The 17,979-nt window shown below is 37.1% G+C and overlaps 1 protein-coding gene across 1 annotated transcript; it reads right to left on the bottom strand.

The window, feature by feature from the left end:
* Window positions 1-5,833: 5,833 nt before the first annotated feature.
* LOC112042966 (DNA replication licensing factor Mcm7) lies at window positions 5,834-17,976 on the bottom strand. Its single transcript, XM_024078202.2, has 15 exons — window positions 17,803-17,976; window positions 17,616-17,719; window positions 17,062-17,202; window positions 16,301-16,428; window positions 15,635-15,953; window positions 15,016-15,198; window positions 14,155-14,339; window positions 13,284-13,452; window positions 12,405-12,557; window positions 11,711-11,877; window positions 11,088-11,254; window positions 9,838-9,949; window positions 8,014-8,112; window positions 7,417-7,537; window positions 5,834-6,666 (listed from the first exon to the last, which is right to left on the bottom strand). The coding sequence occupies exons 1-15, from the start codon at window positions 17,831-17,833 to the stop codon at window positions 6,586-6,588; spliced, it is 2,160 nt and encodes a 719-aa protein (XP_023933970.1). The 5' UTR covers window positions 17,834-17,976; the 3' UTR covers window positions 5,834-6,585.
* Between the last annotated feature and the right edge of the window lie 3 nt (window positions 17,977-17,979).

Raw genomic sequence — 17,979 nt, 5'->3', positions numbered from 1 at the left:
GTGTTTTACTGGGGTGTTTTGTCATGGCACGGCAGCGTTTTTCCTTACCATAAATGGGCCATTGACTTGCTTCAAATTATCTAGAAACTATTAAAATGTATTAGCGCACCTCCACTTAAAACTGGCATTTCTGATTTAAAAAAAATTATATTCAGCAATATTTATAACCTACCTGGGTAGCTTATAAATAATTAATAAGAAACTACAATAAATACCTGTCATAGAAAAGATAATTTAATAATACTTAGGTACGTGGAGAGTTGATAAAGTGGAATGCACAATTAAAATTAAAATCATTTCAATGTAGAGCCAGAGTGCATTTTATTGCTTGTGCCAGCCGCTCGTCTGGAATACCGAATGGCCGCATTAGCGTTGTACCTACTTAGGTACGAGAAGAAAATGTTCCTTACACTTGATCACCAGCTAAATGAATGTCTCTCAATTGGATTCGGAGTCCAACCACTAACACCGAAAATGATGTAACTTTGTAAACATATTTTGTAACTTTGTAAACATATTTACAAACCTTGCCTCGCCTCATAACCTTTTAACATTTTCATGAAAGAAAGGTGAGTAGAGCATTATAATTTATACCTACTCTATATTATGCAAATTCCATATCGTTCACTAACATAGTATTTTAAACTTTAAATATCTATAAGATGAAAAATATCTACGTTGATCTTTTTTAATAATACTTACCAAGGGTTATCACAAGACCATCAATGTTTAAGCTATTTAAAAAAAAACCATACATACAGCCGAACGTAGAACCTCCTCCTTTTTGGAAGTCGGTTAAAAAATACGCAAGTAGCTGCGAGTAATGAGTATATACAAAAATTACAGATCCCACAGATAACAAAGAGTGGAAAGATAGGTACCTTAACATGACAGGTTTTTCAAACTCCTATCATTCCTGTCCAAATTATTATACTTACCTGGGAGTAGAATTTTCTATCTACAGGGGCAATGTAGCAGTTAAAATTAAGTATAAAGAATCTTATAAGTAACTTTTTAATTTTTAAACTATGGAAGTTAGATCTCGGCCCCTCAAATTCCTCGCGAAGCTCAGGATTCTTTTTTGAACCTTTCGCTTCACACGTTGTTCAATTTTAGAATCCTTGGCTTACTCGACATTCAATACGCAAAATCAATTTTGCTGCCTAACATAACAAATAACTAGTATTTCACTCGAATGAACCAATATGTCGATCCATATAATATGTAGGTACCTAACTTTACTTAACATTTCAGAAGTAAGTAAACTGTAAACGGCATGAAAATCCGTTTAATAATAATTATTCTGGAAAGAAGCATAGACAGATTGGCATACAAAAAATATATTATGGAAGTAAGGTGATTTATTATACCTACACCGTAAAAATAATTTGTGGGATATTGTGAGCACAACTTTATCCAAACTTCACACACAGGCGCGGCCACCTATAGGCACCTACCCAGTAAGCTTCGTGACCTATTTTAAGTGCCAAGTATGACCTATATCAAAAATTGTTTTATAGAGCCTGCAATAAAATTGAAATACGTAAAATGTAATATTTTACAACGGCTTTCGAGGACTGTGTACCTCCTAAATATACCTACCTACCTACCTACCTACCTAGTAGGTAATTGATTTGCTTTTTAAGGGATGTCATGAGATGCACTGATGTTTGACACAGGCCCCTGAGTCTGTCTGTCTCGGTGATGATCGTTTTTTTCCCCAAGCGTACGTTGTAATCTAGGTATGTACCTACGTCTACCCTAGATTAATATGTATATTAGTTACCTACCTATAGGTAGGTACTAATATTTAGAGGTATGTGAGTTTGTAGGGGGTAATCTCTGGATATACTGAAATTTTGATCTTTTAGCAATTATTATTATTTGTTCCATAATGCCACATTACTTGTGAGTGTCATAGACTATATTTAATCCCTGTATTCCCACGGGAACGGGAACTACGCATATGAAACCGCGGGGCATATACTAGTAACCAATAATATTACATACCGCGTCTCTGAAATTAACGTTGAAAACCACGTAGGTAAGTGCCTATCATAACCACGCAATGAAAACTTTAATATATCCATTCATCACTGTCAAAACTTTTATTTGCCGGTCTGGTCTTAAGCGTAACAGGAGCATATAGAAATACGTAGGTATTCCTATGTTATTTAGGTAGTATCCAATAAAGAGTAATAGGTAGATAGACAGACGGAACACGACCCTGTCGTGACGTAGCCGTTACAAAAGTCAAAAACGAAACGAATACATTCTCGAGGGAGTACGACACGAAGCGTCGCATCAGTAATTTTCAATATTATTCAAGAATAAAAATAAAGTTTAGTTTTTAAAATACTTGGACCTTGTTCACGAGATTACCGCCATGTGGAATGTTGAGTCAACTATTATTGTTCCGATAGTTGTTTCAGTCAATGGTCTTATAGCGAAAAGCTTCGAACAACACCTTAAGAAGCTTTCGCTTAACTGTTGGATCAAGAGTCGGATACAGAACGCAGTGATTCTTGAGAGGGCGCGTATTTTGAGGAGGTTGCTCACTCTGGAGTCCTGACCACCGGTTGCTTGGGCACTCAAATGTCCCGCAGCGGGAGGGTTGATTTTTTTTTATAAATTTTTAATAGTGTTTTGTATTTTATATTTATATTGTAATAAATAAATGAGAGAAAAAAGTTTAAAAAGTATAACCCGACTACGTAAAAAGGGGTCTAAAAAGAACGGAACAGGAAAATATTTCAGACTGAAATAGAGAAATGCATAGGATCAAAAATGGTTACGATAGAGCCGTGGTCGCACCCATTATATCCTTCACATGTACGTACGAGTACCTATGTTTAAAATAGAAGTGTTCCTGGCATAATTTATCTGGTTCATCTATTTCAATCTGAAATAGTTTCTTGTTTCGTTCTTTTTAGACCCCTTTTTAAGTAGTCGGGTTACTTTTTAAACTTTATTTTTTATTTAATCCTTTTCCATTACCCGATTGAGCGTAGCCTTGCAATATCTACTAGTATCTACGAATATCTACATCGTCGCATTCTGATATGAAACGACTGGACCGCGAGAACTATACGATCGCATTTTAAAGATACATCTTGACTTAAACAATATGATACATATTTGTAATCTGCTCGCCAAGACCTTTCGTTTGATACCAAACACATAGATTATCTCCATTTTATTTTTTTTTCGAGGTTATAAATTCCGTCATATATTTTTTTTGTAAAATTTATATATCTTTTGACACCTCATTTATTAAAATCGGTGCAGTAGTTTAGGCGCTACGGTGCAACAAACATACATACATACAGACAGACTGCCAAAATTATTTGCCCTTCCTTTTGGCTTCGCCGTAGTCGGGTAAAAATGGCGTCTTTTGTTTTTAAAAGTTTAAATAACTGTTCACAAAAACTAAAGAAATAAGATGGAATATTCGTATCCACCCTAGAATGGACATATGCCGTGGAATACCGATACCGGGAATGGGGATGATGACTAGGTATGAATATATTAATTTTTATGATACATTCGGGTAAATAAGGTCAATGTTAACTAATTTATACATAAAAAGCAAAGATTGTCTGGATATTTGCAAAATTAATAGGATTATAAAATTTCAAAATCATTTATCGTAATTAGACGAAAATTCATACAGTTTTAGCTTCTTTACATTAAATGTGTCATTTTTTAATATATGAACTATAAACATAAACGCACAAATAACAAACACATTAGTAATTTTGTTTGAACGCACATACAAATCTAACGATCATTACATTACCTACGACGTCATTAGTTCGTGCCATTTTGTATGGGGCGTTTTTCAGGGTTCCGCGGCAGCGCCGCAAATCTGACCCTTTAAGTCCCTGTAGCTCCGAAAGTAATGATCGCAGATACCCTGTTCCTTTTACAAAATTGCTTTACTATTATCATACTCTTAATTTATATACAATTTAAAAAACTGTCATCATCCCTATTATATTATGATACTAATAATAAACTTAATGTCGGGGGCTTTCTTAACAAGAAGTATAGGTATAGGTACCTATGTCTCATTACTCAATGAACACCCCTCGTTTTATGAAGTTTGTGCTATAGCCTATAGGTTACGTATTTTATGCGATACTACAACGAAAAAGTATCGTGTAAAAAAGTATTTAACGGTTTAAGTAACATTTCTTTGAGGCAGGTGGTATATTTTACACCAGTTTCGGCTTGATGACCGAATTTTGTTTGGTAAAGAGGCAACGTGTTTTGTGTAAAATTTCAGTAGAGAGGTTTCAAAGCGGCTGCAATGCAGTTTCGCGGCAATTAAAATGTTATAGGTACAAACACTTTTAGGTCACTTATTTTTATTTATTATTATTTAACAAACAACACATTGAAATTAAGCCTAACCATAGTGCAACACAAACCACAGTTAGTTTTACTGTGCACTGGTTATTATTGCATACAATAAATACAATATTTAGGAACAAACAGAACATTATTAACAAACAAACTTTTTCATGGTAAAACATTATTAACCTACAATTTGTTATTTTTCGTTTTTATAGAATACTAGCAGATGTCGCGCTGCTTCACCCGTGTGGTTCCCTTTCTTGTATGAATACAGAGATAAAATATAGCCTATGGCACTCGGGGATAGTGTACCTCTCCAACAGTGTAAGAATTATTAAAATCGGTTCAGTAGTTTCAGTTTTTACTTAGCAAAAAATTGCAAACAAACAAACAACCAAATCTTTCCTCTTCGTAGTATAATAACCGTGTATAGTGGCGTGCGTTAATGACGCAAACCTAAGTATATAAAATTTATAATTTTTAAAACACAAAAGGTACTATATCTGCTAATATATAGAAGTTAGATATATGGTGTCGCGGACTTTTTTGTAGAACTTTTAAAGGTACATAAAGCCTCCATACATTGATTTCAATTTTACACAATGGATAAGGCAGCGCATGCGCATAAGTCTGTTTATGATGAATTTCGGTCCGACCTGTATGACAAAAACTGTGATAACTCGGCTAATATATATGATACCTATATAAAATATAGCCTATAGCACTCTCCGATAATGTAGCATTCTACTGGTGAAAGAATTTTTGAAATCGGACCAGTAGTTCCGAAGATTACCCCATTTAAAAAATGTGACAAACTTACAAACTTTACCTCTTTATAATATTAGTATAGACTAGCAGATGTCGCGCTGCTTTACCCGTGTGGTTCCCGTTCTTGTAGGAATACAGAGATAAAATATAGCCTATGGCACTCGGTGATAGTGTACCTTTCCAACAGTGTAAGAATTATTAAAATCGGTTCAGTAGTTTCAGAGTTTTTATTTAGCAAAAAATTGCAAACAAACAAACAACCAAATCTTTCCTCTTCGTAGTATAATAACCGTGTATAGTGGCGTGCGTTTCATACATATATATATGCATTAAGAAATCCATACAAACCCTTAATGGAGAAGGAATTTTCCATTTAGTACAATTTGTACGTATAGTGCTTACCCTAGTCAAAATCCTTGTGCACGCCACTGTTATTAATATGATCAATATTCCCGACCACCTTATTATTTGACTTACTAAAACAAAGATAAATATAAAATTGCCTATTTGAAACTTTCTCAAAGTTACAAACAAAATCCGTCATTACGCGCTTATTATATGGCAACTTGATTCCAAGAAAGATAGGTAAATTGTAGTTGAAAATTTTTCGAAAATGATATTTTTTCGAAAGTTAAAGTGTTTAACTTTTTTAATTCCATATTTATTCGTATATACATAGGTGACTTGGTAAGTAAAAAGAAATGAATACTTCAAAAATATTTAATTATAATCACAATACAATCATTACAATTAATTAAAACAAACATCAGGCACAGGGAGTTGCTTACATAACTATTTATCTTAAACGATTATATAACCTGACAAGAAAAATAAAATACCTCTCCATGCTGGGAAAAAAAGGAACTCATTTCTTTCATTAGCATCATCATCAGCCTATTTTAACACACGGCTAGCAGGAAGGCCTCCCGTATAGAAGGATATGGAGCTTAGACCCACCATGCTTCACCAATGCGGGTTGGTGGCCTTACGGTGATAATGTTAAATTCTATAACGATCACTATCAGATGTTAATGATAATGACCGGGACCGCCTTCCCAACACCTGGTTGAGAATTTCAACAGAACATTTCTTAGAAGAGGAACTCAGTATTTCATAACTCGACTCAGGATTCGAACCCACGACCATGTGATCCGAAAGCACATAGGCTAACCTGACAACGAGGCAATTGGCAAGTCTAAGCATACTAAGTACCTTTCAAAATTTTTTTTACATATCTGTGGCGCTAACGTGCGACTAAGTGAAGAGAAATAGACAAAATATTGTTCAATGGCGGCGGCGTCCAATCGTCCCAGTCCCATCTCTTTCGTACCAACGCAATGATAGAGATAGCGTCATTTCCGGTTGCACCGCCATTGGTTGAAATTTGTCTATTTCTCTGCACGAGATTGTCTCCTTAGTCGCATGTTAGCGCCACTGGTCAGGCTATACTTAAACGCATTACATGAAGGTGATCTTGGTCCGCACTTGGTTCACTTGCCACACGTTGAGATTCTCGTACTCTTCGATACAATTATCCACCTGAAAAAGAAAATTATATTCGTCATTATCAACCCATATTAGGCTCACTGCTGAGCTCGAGTCTCCACTCAGAATGAGAGGGGTTTGGCAAATAGTCCACCACGCTGGCCCAATGAGGATTGGCAGACTTCACACACGCAGAGAATTAAGAAAATTCTCTGATATGCAGGTTTCCACACGATTTTTTTTTTTTACAATTACACGTAATATTTAATTTTTGTTATTTTTTCAGACATAAGTAATATAATCACTTATGTCTAAATAAGAAGGGTGGAGTGTTAACTTTTCTTTTTTTATTATTCTATTTCTAATCCTAAAAACTAGTGTTATTTATTGACCGATCAAGCTGATAGCCCCATCATGCAGGTTAATTCACTAACTTAGTAGTATGTTAGTTGACATATACGAAATTGAGATTGTATGTAACAAATGTCATCCGGTGCTTACGAACAACCCCTCGTGGATATCTAACATCAAGTATATGACATTTCGCCGTTCCTGGAGATATGCCAATCCGTATTGCATTTCAGCATCAGTATCGATCACTAATCACCCCCTGATAGTTATTTTGGAAATATATTTCATGTTCAGAATTGACATCTCTACAGATTTATTATAAGTATAGATAAATTAGCCCGCTTCCATCTAAGACTACATCATCACTTACCATCAGGTGAGATTGTAGTCAAGGGCTAACTTGTAAAGAATAAAAAAAAATAAAAAATTATTGAGGAAATATTGTAGTGTCACCTGGTCGGGTTTGAAGCCCTTGTCGACGCAGCGCTCGATGACGTCAGCGATCTTCACCGTGTTGCTGGAGCCGGCCAGCTCGCGCACTATCGCGAAGATGCGGTCCGTGGCGCTTATACCCCTATACAGATCATTTATTTATTTATTTTAATTCTTTATTGCACACAAAAAAATAAGAAAAAAAAAGTACAACATAAAAGTAAGATGCGCAAAGGCGGTCTTATCGCTAAAAGCGATCTACCCCAGACAACCTTGAATGAAATATTTAAAGAAAGGAACTATAAAAATAATATACTAAATTAAACTACATATACAATTACATACTAAATATACACAAATAATAAAATATAGGAGTACACCTAAATACATAATTAATATATAAATACACCTACATATATAATTACACATAATAAATATCTTAACATCATAAATCATTATAGATCATATTATTAATGTGAATGAACAGTGGTAAATAATAATAAAGCAAGGTATTCAGTAAGATACACAGTAAAAAAAAATTAACGGAAATGAAAATAAACTCAAATTATAAAATTAAGCAAATCAAGTAACCATCCAAGAAAGAGTAAAAATACAAACCTCTGTACGTTTTCTTCTACATGCTGTAGAGATTGCTTCGACATTTCTACTAACCGGATCGCCTCCGACACGTCTTCCTTTTCCACCATGTCTGATAGTCTGAGAATAACGTAATATAATTAATACTTTAACCCAGAGTTTCCCAAACTTTTTTGTGTTGTAGACCCCTTGCCATGTTTTTCCGTGTTGGGTAGGCCCCCTACTTATTTGATATTGTTTTTCTGTATCCTATAACTTACACAATTTTATAAACATTATAATATTTTTTTTACTTCATAGTAACTTTTAAAATAATGTATATGATTTGATATTATAAGATAATATGATGTAAAAAATAGGTACTATCAGTGTATGTGTTATGATCCACTATCGTGGAGACCATTTTCATTTAATGGACCCCCAAATTTTTTTTCGCTGACATAGACTCTTTGCAGATTACACCCCTAGGGGTTGATATAGACCACTTTGGGAATCACTGCTTTAACCTTTTAAAAAAACAAATCTCTATAATTAGAGCCTCAGTTCGAAAATACTTGATGTAAACAAACCACTAGTTACCATAAATAGGGTTGTGATTTTTTATAAAAACAAACATTGTAATTTTTTCACCTTTTCGTATTGCTACTATAAATATAATACTTTTATACTGTTATCTGGAACTTAACTCGACTATCCAATATGTAATATGAAAGAAAAATCGCTTAAATTAAGGTATCATTTTATTTTTATGACTATGAGCACATTTTTGGCAACCATAACTCAATGAACGGCCATATCTTACAAGTTCCGTAGGTAAGTAACATTTGGTTATATTTTCATCAATAGTCAAATTGAAGATTTGTAGATTTGAAATACTAGTAAATTAATCATGGTACTACATTGGGTACATTGTTTTAAAACTTGATAATTTCTAAATAAATAACACTTACAACAAATTAAAAAATACTTAGTTCATTAAATTTTTTTTGTTAAAACAAAGGCTATTTTTATTTTTTTAAGGGCAGACTATAACTGCTTTATAGTACGGATTGGTAATATGTAGGTACTATAAAGTAATCAGTAGAAAATTATACTAAGCTAAAGAAGTTTTACCTCTTTATAACATATAATAGTTAACTACATGAATATATCTAACTCTCGTCTTATTTATTTCAGTAGTTTGCACTAGTTTGTATAATTATTGAAAATTAATGATTATTATGAAGTTTCCAATAGGTTACTAACACCTGTTTGCACCTAATTGGTGGTACACTTCGAATATGGCTCAACTATAGCTTAAACGGACTTCCTTCGTTTTTTTCACAAAATAAATAAATAATAAAAAAGTTACAAACATCCAATAACTTTCCTCAAAGTTAGATCTGTCAAATACAAAAGGAATGACAGAGATTAACATTTCAACAAATTCAAAGTGCTTGTACCTACATTTAAGATCAAATATCACTTGAATAATCGCATAAAATCAAAGTACATTTTTATCTGTCCTTGAAAAAATGTTCGTTAATCCGACATTCTGTGATAGCGAATCAGAACGACAATACTACGTTTCCGGGATATATGCGATTTACGGAAACCCGATAAATAATATCAATTATATCTTTTGTCATCGTTTTTACGCAACTGCGAAATTTATTTACTACCAAACATATATTAATTTTTTACCTTATGGCCAACTGTATAATGTCCAATTGGCCATCTTTCCGTAACAAGATATTGTTCTACCTTATGGGCAATAATCATCTCCATTGTTTACAAATTTTTTTTCTACCTTATGAGCAATGACCAATTGGTCATCTGTCCATAACATCTTTACTGTGAAGTTACCTCAGTCGCGCGAGTGCAGTAGACAGGCGTAGAATAGCGAGCAAATTCCTGGCCGACGTGAAGGTGACGTCACGGGCGTTCCGCGCTTCCCGTCGCAGCTCCACGTACGATGCTGTGCATTTAAATTTTTTATAAAAAAAAAATAATATTTTTGAGAAAATTTTTCGTAGAGTTCTAAAAATCTACGATCCTCCATGGTTGACAAAATGACCTCAAAACTTTTGGACTGACCACCCAACTCCGTTCTGCGGATGGTACCGCGTCATGATGATGATGCTACTGAACTATTAGCGTATTGGGAGGGGTCATGGTCAATTTTGTGTAAAAAAAAAAAACCAGAGCGTTCTCAGATAACCAAAGATTCCCTCATAAAATATGTCAGCCAAAATGTACCTTAACTATATTCAAAAACAACGCTTACTATATGGCTATAACGGCCTTTAATAAGCAACCCAGTAAGTTGCAAGCAATGCCTCTCCAAACTTTTAGGAAAGAATTAAATAAATGGCTGCTCGAACAGAGTTTTTATAAAATAAATGAATTTATCAATTTCATGAAATTATGACATAAGCAATTTAATCTATTAATTTTCATCATCGATTTTTTTTTCATTTTCTTATATCATTTAAAGTTTTGTTCTGTAAATAGCAAAATTTTATTTATGGTTTATTATAACAAAAATTGTAATAAATATATGTTAAATTTAGGTTGAAATTTTTATAGTAAATTTTCACATCAAATATAATTACGTTATTAGGATAAATTATTGAAATTAATATTTTAATTGTTAAAATCTTGCATACTGTAATCAGTTGAATGTATAGGTGACTCAATAATTTTAAGACCAAAACATGTACCACATTCTATCCGTCGTCATCAACCCATATTCGGCTCACTGCTGAGCTCGAGTCTCCTCTCAGAATGAGAGGGGTCAGGCCAATAGTCCACCACGTTGGCCCAATGCGGATTGGCAGACTTCACACACGCAGAGAATGAAGATAATTCTCTGGTATGCAGGTTTCCTCACGATGTTTTCCTTCACCGATTGAGACACGTGATATTTAATTTCTTAAAATGCACACAACTGAAAAGTTGGAGGTGCATGCCCCGAACCGGATTCGAACCCACAGCCTCCGGAATCGGAGGCAGAGGTCATATCCACTGGGCTATCACTGCTAGTCCACATTCTATTCATTCTATTCAAATAAATGATTTGATTTAATTTGATGATGACGGTATTGCGTACTCACACACGATATACTCCGTAAGGTTTCTCGGCACGGCAGGGTGCTTGCGGTGCGTCAGGCCCAGGTACCGTCGGACCAGCTTCATGGGCAGAGCGCGCGTCTGGCCGGGGGGCTGCATGGAGTGCTGATGGACGTAGGCTATGTGTTTGGCCAGTTCCAGATCTTTCTCCCTGAGTGATAGTACATTATAAAATACATATTCGGAAAAACAGGTGTATATGTTACCGATAAATTGTAAAATACGTTAGTTTATAATCTCACTTGTAATGTTATATTCTGCCGTCATATTGTGAACTAAAAATACTGATTATAATTTAATGTGTTATTTTTTGGTATATAATCTTTTAATATAATCTTTTGGAAGTGAAATCTTAATCAATCTTAAAAAGTCAACTGTCCGAACTTGGCCCTGATTGGTCGGTCTTACAGCAGACCGTTCTGTGCCGTTTTATGTTCTTGGGCAGAATGCCCAGCCGATCGCCGGTGTACAAATGAGCGCGCGGCCGGAGCCCAAAGGCAGGTGTATTATTGAGGGCGCTTTATGTGCTTGTTATTAAGAATGGGTTTTGCGATAGGGCCAGATTAGAGACAGACAGACAGCTAGTTATGAGACAATTTTCACTCACCTATTAGGTTTATCCTGGATCAGCCAAAGCAGATCGAAACGCGACAGCAACGCGGCGGGCAGCTGTATGTTCTGCTCAATGGTACGCTTTGGATTGTAGCGCCCGTACGCGGGGTTGGCGGCCGCGAGGATGGACACGCGCGCGTTCAGACACGTCATTATACCCGCCTGTGGGATAACGGTACTATTATTGACTTATCATCATCATCATGACATACAATGACAGTGTTACGTTTTTGTGCGCAACCTATTCTGCGCACCTTTCACCGTGCGTTGCCGGCGAGTGCGCCCGCATGCATGTGCACGCTGTCGGCGGGCGCGCACGCCACAGCCTGCAGCTCCTCGGTTGCGCATCTTTCACTTTTCAGGCGTAAGTATTGTGACGTACATAGTGCTGCGGGTCAACATACACCTATTTAGACAGTCGATTTGAAAGAATCAACTCCATTCGTGCGTCAGAGCTGACACACACTTTTTTCTGTGGCTGCTACTAATCTATTTATATTCTAAGAAACGTTAGAAGAAGGAAAGAAAATCCAAATAGTCTTATTTTCATAATCAAACCCAAGACTCACATCAAAGACTTTTGGGCTTTTGGTTTTAGCTCTAACCAGTTGAGTGTTAGCTGTAATATTTTATTATTACAGCAATAATGACCACCAGAGCGGACTTGGCAGTTGCTTGTTAACACTTACTTTAGCAATACTAATGGTCTGCTGCTCCATGACCTCGTGTATGGCGGTGCGGTCGTTCTCCGCCATCTTGTCGAACTCGTCAATGCAGCACACGCCCTGGTCGGCCAGCACCAGTGCGCCGCCCTCCAGCATCATCTCGCCCGTGAAGGGGTCCTGATCAAAAAAGTACCAAATAGTAAGATAGAAGTAGAACATAAAGTTACCAGTTTACTATTCAAATTAGAAATTTTTGGGAGGACTAAAATGTAATAGATAGTATTTTTAAAGTAAAACTTTACGTTTACGCTCGCTTGACTTGAGGAGTAGGCAGGATGAGTTACGAAAAGTGTAATCGTGCAAGGCATTTACAATGCGTTTGCCATCTACAGGGATAGTGAAACACTGTTTGTAATTTTAAGCTACCAGTAGATGGCGTTCTTGGAGAACTTTGAAACAAACCCTTTTTGTACACTTCAAGCGGCAGTGGGGTCTACTCCTGCCGAGAGTGTTGGGTAGAGACACAGGCCTCGTGGTTCGGCCTCCTTGCACAAGTAAAACAAGAGAAGGGGGAACTTGCTCTTCCGGAGCCTTCTCTTTCCTCTAGCCCCTTTCCGGGTTGAGGAATCTAGGCCTATGAATCCAGGTTTCTTGTTGAGCTCTCCTGTAGAGTCTATGATTTCTATGCATTCCATTGGACTATGGCAGTGTTATGTCTGGCAATTTGTTCTGTACTGGTAGTATACTTCAAGAACCTGTTGATGTGATGTTGATGTGTGCAGTTATGCTTGAGGCTCACAGATGGCGCTTTGTTTTTATTTTCGAAAGAAGTTTTACTTGAGTTGTGTGGTCTACAGCACACTTGTTCATTTTGTTTTTGAAAGATATTGCGGAAAGCTCTACCTTCAAGACTGCAGCAGTCAAGCCCACGCCGGAGGAGCCCCTGCCGGTGGTGTACTGGCTGCGCGGCGCGAGCCGGTCGATGTAGTTGAGCAGCTGCGACTTGGCCACGCCGGGGTCGCCCATCAGGCAGATGTTGATGTTGCCACGAATCTTCATGCCATTTGGACGCCTAAGATCAAACAAAGACATCATACAAAGTGAGGTTTTACCACCAAGTTTTACAACCAAGATAAGTACATGCTCTACTTTATCTAATCTCATATAATCATTATTAACAACTCATATTTAACTCACTGTTTAGTACAAATGTTCTCTCAGAATAAGAAAGGAAAGGTCAACCACACTAGCCCAATGCAGATTAACTTCACACACAGAGAATTAAAAAAAAAATCAGGTACTCAGGTTACCTCAGGATGTTATTCCTTCACAGTTTGAGATGCTTAATTTTTTTAAATGCATATAACTGAAAAGTTTGAGGTGCATGCCCTAAACTGGATTTGAACCTCAGAATCGAAGGTCAGAGGTCATATCCACTGGGCTATCATGGCTTATCTGCTCATATGATAGATCACAATAAAACCTTTACTCTCTCAGATCTAAAGACAAGAGTTGCGTGACTTTGGAAAGGTTTCTAAGAGGAGAGCCAAGCTGCCATCAACTATTCATCTAACACATTAGCTTGCTTGACACGCTTGACTACAACTACCACCACTGATCTAGTGAGGTGATTGGGATGTCGAGTTAGCTGTTCTTTGTGCTTTGTACAGTTGTTACTGTATATTCACAGACCATTGAAATTTCCAGATATTAGTGGGTAAAAACTTAAGGTAACATCCTCTTTATTTCTATCTCTAGTTTTTGAACAACATACTTGTCCACGCCTCCCACTAGTAGCAGTAGGAGTGCCTTCTTCACATCTTCATGGCCATAGATCTCTGGCGCGAGACTGCGCGCCATCCTCGAATACAAGTCGTCCTCCGCCAAATCCGCCAACTCCTCCTCTGTGAGTGGCTCAGCCATTTCCCCTTCGTCTGTTTGGTTCAGACACGTCACACCCTGAAAATAACAATTTCATATTATTACAATTGAATCACATCTTCTTCCACCGCATATCCATTTTTAGTTAGTTCTATTGTTAGGTCACTTTTACTGTATGGTAGTATAAATAATGAATTAGGAGTTTGTACCACACAGTGAACAAAGGTTTGTTTTTTACAGCACAGTAAGGTCTAAGGACTACATACTACATACAAATATCAGGACATTTTTTTTTTACACAAAAAAAGGTGGAGATTTAAAAAGTCAGCAGTGGTCAGACTGGACACAGAACTCACGTGCGCTTCGAGGTAGGTGTCGGAGAGCAGCCCCTGCACCATCTGCCTGAAGCCGGAGTTGAGCAGCGGCAGGAACACGCCGGTGATGGCCACGTGGTCGCCGGGCTGCGCGCGCCGCGTCGTGTCGCCGCGGTAGTACACCGACAGCTGTCGCGGGTTGTGGCCCACCAGCAGTGGTCAGACTGCACACAGAACTCACGTGCGCTTCGAGGTAGGTGTCGGAGAGCAGACCCTGCACCATCTGCCTGAAGCCGGAGTTGAGCAGCGGCAGGAACACGCCGGTGATGGCCACGTGGTCGCCGGGCTGCGCGCGTCGCGTCGTGTCGCCGCGGCAGTACACCGACAGCTGTCGCGGGTTGTGGCCCACCAGCAGTGGTCAGACTGCACACAGAACTCACGTGCGCTTCGAGGTAGGTGTCGGAGAGCAGGCCCTGCACCATCTGCCTGAAGCCGGAGTTGAGCAGCGGCAGGAACACGCCGGTGATGGCCACGTGGTCGCCGGGCTGCGCGCGTCGCGTCGTGTCGCCGCGGCAGTACACCGACAGCTGTCGCGGGATGTGTCCCACTGGCACTTGATCAGACTAAAAACAAAACGAACATTTTTTTTTATTTGATGACAAGATAACCCTTAAATGTCATCTGATATTAAGTGACGATGCAATCTAAGATAGAAGCTAGCTTACTTTTTGTTCTACTGATACCTCTGACAGTTTCTACGCTCCATCATACAGGACTGCAAAATAACTTGGCAGTACGTCTTTGCCATTTTTTATCTCACTAGCTTGAAAAAGTTAGACTATCTAGACAGGAAAGTATACAAAATTAGAATATGATGAAACACATTTGTAAATAGTAATTTATCATTTTCTATCAAAGTTTGTGACTATTACAATATTGCGAGTTGTCTTTGTAACATTGATTTATTAAATGTTATATGAATACAATCTGTATTTTCCCATAAGTCTTAATTCCATTAGATCTTTGAATCCTTGATGATGATAATTATTTTTTACTCACATGCTCTTGTATTTTCAACTCCTGGAACTTCTGGAACCTAGATCCCCTAGTCTGCAAATGCAGCTGCCCAGCAGTCTTGTTAAGTCGGCACTCATCTGCAGTGCAGGCGGGTGGTGGGGTGAACTGCAATGATCTCACAGGCTGGTATGTCTCCGCCCCGCAGGCACTACATGAATATGTTGCCACTACTAGCAGAGGCTTGACGTCGGTGCAGCGAGTCACTATCCCCCGCACTGTCACCAGTTTACCAATGTGCTCGGCCTTGACTTCTCTTATCGGCACTGATTTTGATGTTGACATGTCTTTGAAGTACACTTCACTGAAAAGGGGATACAATATTTATCTATTTTTAAAAGTACTTAAAATAGCAAGAAACATATTAGGTAATTATTATCAACCCATATTCAGGTCACTGCTGAGCTCGAGTCTCCTCTCAGAATGAGAGGGGTTAGGCCAATAGTCCACCACGCTGGCTAAATGTGAATTGGCAGACTTCACACACGCAGAGAATTAAGAAAATTCTCTGGTATGCAGCTGAAAAGCACTGTCACCCACACCATTCTACATGAAACAAACTGTAGTCATTTAATTTTCAATTCACTAATAGCAGTGAGACTTATTTTATACTTCTTGGAAGTTTATAGAAAGTATTAGAATAGTAATTACAATCTTCTTATAAGTTCAGCAGGGTATCTGTTCCTTGGGTCGCGCATCTCTCCTGGGATCCGGTGGTTCCGCGCCTCCAACATGATCCGGTGTTCAATGTACACGTCTAATGTATCTTTGGCTGCAACCTGCAAGCATATTACTTGACTTATAATCTACATATAAAAACTATACAGACTGTTAGGTAATTTCAATAATTGGTTTTTTTTTCTATAGTCCTTATTTCCCTTAATCTCTAATAGTAGACGTAAATATTCCCTTGTTTTTTAGTATACTCAGATAAGCACCAATATAAAATGTGTAAATTGTAAAGTCGTAAGTAATATGAAGAGTTTCTTGAATGCGAGTTTCATGTCTTCAGCAATATGCTTAGAAAGAAACTATTCTATATGACTCTTTGCCTCATCACCAAAGGGAGACAGGTGGGGTCAGGATTAAAAAAATATATAAATACAGTAATTCTAGCCATTCAAGCAACTATAGCAATAAGCAAGCACTATGCTTGCTTTTTTTGCTTTGTAATAACTATTGCTGTAGAGCTATAGTAATATAATAGTTAGAGTAAAGCTCTGCTGTGATGCTCTTGACTCTTACGCTTGCTCAACACTATTATCACCCTCACCCACCTCTATTAACTAGGCTACTGGCTGGTGTCGCCCTTGGCGCTCTTTATGTAACTTAGTCTTAAGAAAAAAAAATTGTATTGGCTTTAACATATTATCAAGACAAATTAAGAGCAAAGTTTCTCTAAAACATCAAACCTCTCTGTGTTTATAATCTGGGATCATTTCATAGACAACATCTGACACCATGTTTGTGTAGCGTCTAGTGTTCTTCATCACAGCTTCTGCCAACTCCTGGTTCATATCGTGCAAGTCATCCAACTCAACCACAAATGACACCTGAATAAATACATAGCCCTTTATATATAAATATGATTTAAAAAGCACTTTATTACACAATATGCTTTACCCACATCTTATATTTATTCTAAAATTGAGTTTTCATCTTAATGAAAGTTACACTACTGAGCAATACACATGTCTTGATTCTGTTTAAAAATAAATTCTAATAAGGCCAGCGATTGTACAACCATTCAGGAAACTGATTCTACAGATTAGATTTAACTACCTGCAGGAAACTTTCTGATGACTTCTTTTTAATATATAAGCAAGTACTGCTAAGATTAATACAATTTAATGCATGAAAATCCGTTATGTAGTTTTCAATTTATCGCAAACAGACAGAGAAACGTGGGAAAGTTTGTATTATATTACAAAGTGATAGAAATCATAAAAACAAACACCAAACTAACCTGTTCCCTGTGTGCAACTTTGCTAAGCTGTTCAGAATATTTGAAGAACTTGTGCCCTTCATCGTCAGTTTGGCAGAAGTCAATAAAAAAGTTTTTAAACCCCTCTGAAATAAAATCGAGAAAATTATCACGAAAATGTTATTGTAGACTCGATAAACTTCTTGAGTTGTTTGTAAAAGTTTAATACCTTTATCAGAAGCGTAGTCACGCATAGCCATTTTTATGTTTTAGCAAAAAATATCATAAAAGATATTAAATAGTAGTATTAAATTTTATTTTTGTTAGATCTTGTAGTTTTAATTACACTTGCACTTTGCAGCCACCGCCGGTTATTTTTCATGAATTTGACACATTTGAAGATATT

The sequence above is a fragment of the Bicyclus anynana genome, chromosome 4 (genome assembly GCF_947172395.1).
Source record: "Bicyclus anynana chromosome 4, ilBicAnyn1.1, whole genome shotgun sequence".
NCBI lineage: Eukaryota > Metazoa > Arthropoda > Insecta > Lepidoptera > Nymphalidae > Bicyclus > Bicyclus anynana.
The sequence above is the reverse complement of the archived record's forward strand: the minus strand, read 5'-3'. Positions and strand labels throughout refer to the sequence as shown.

Coding starts and splice junctions, on each gene's coding strand:
- LOC112042966 (XM_024078202.2), bottom strand. CDS start 17,833: ATGGCTATGCGTGACTACGCTTCTGATAAAG. Junction 17,720..17,802: donor TGACTACGCTTCTGATAAAG/GTATTAAACTTT, acceptor ATTTTATTTCAG/AGGGGTTTAAAAACTTTTTT. Junction 13,453..14,154: donor CTAGTGGGAGGCGTGGACAA/GTATGTTGTTCA, acceptor GTTTGATCTTAG/GCGTCCAAATGGCATGAAGA.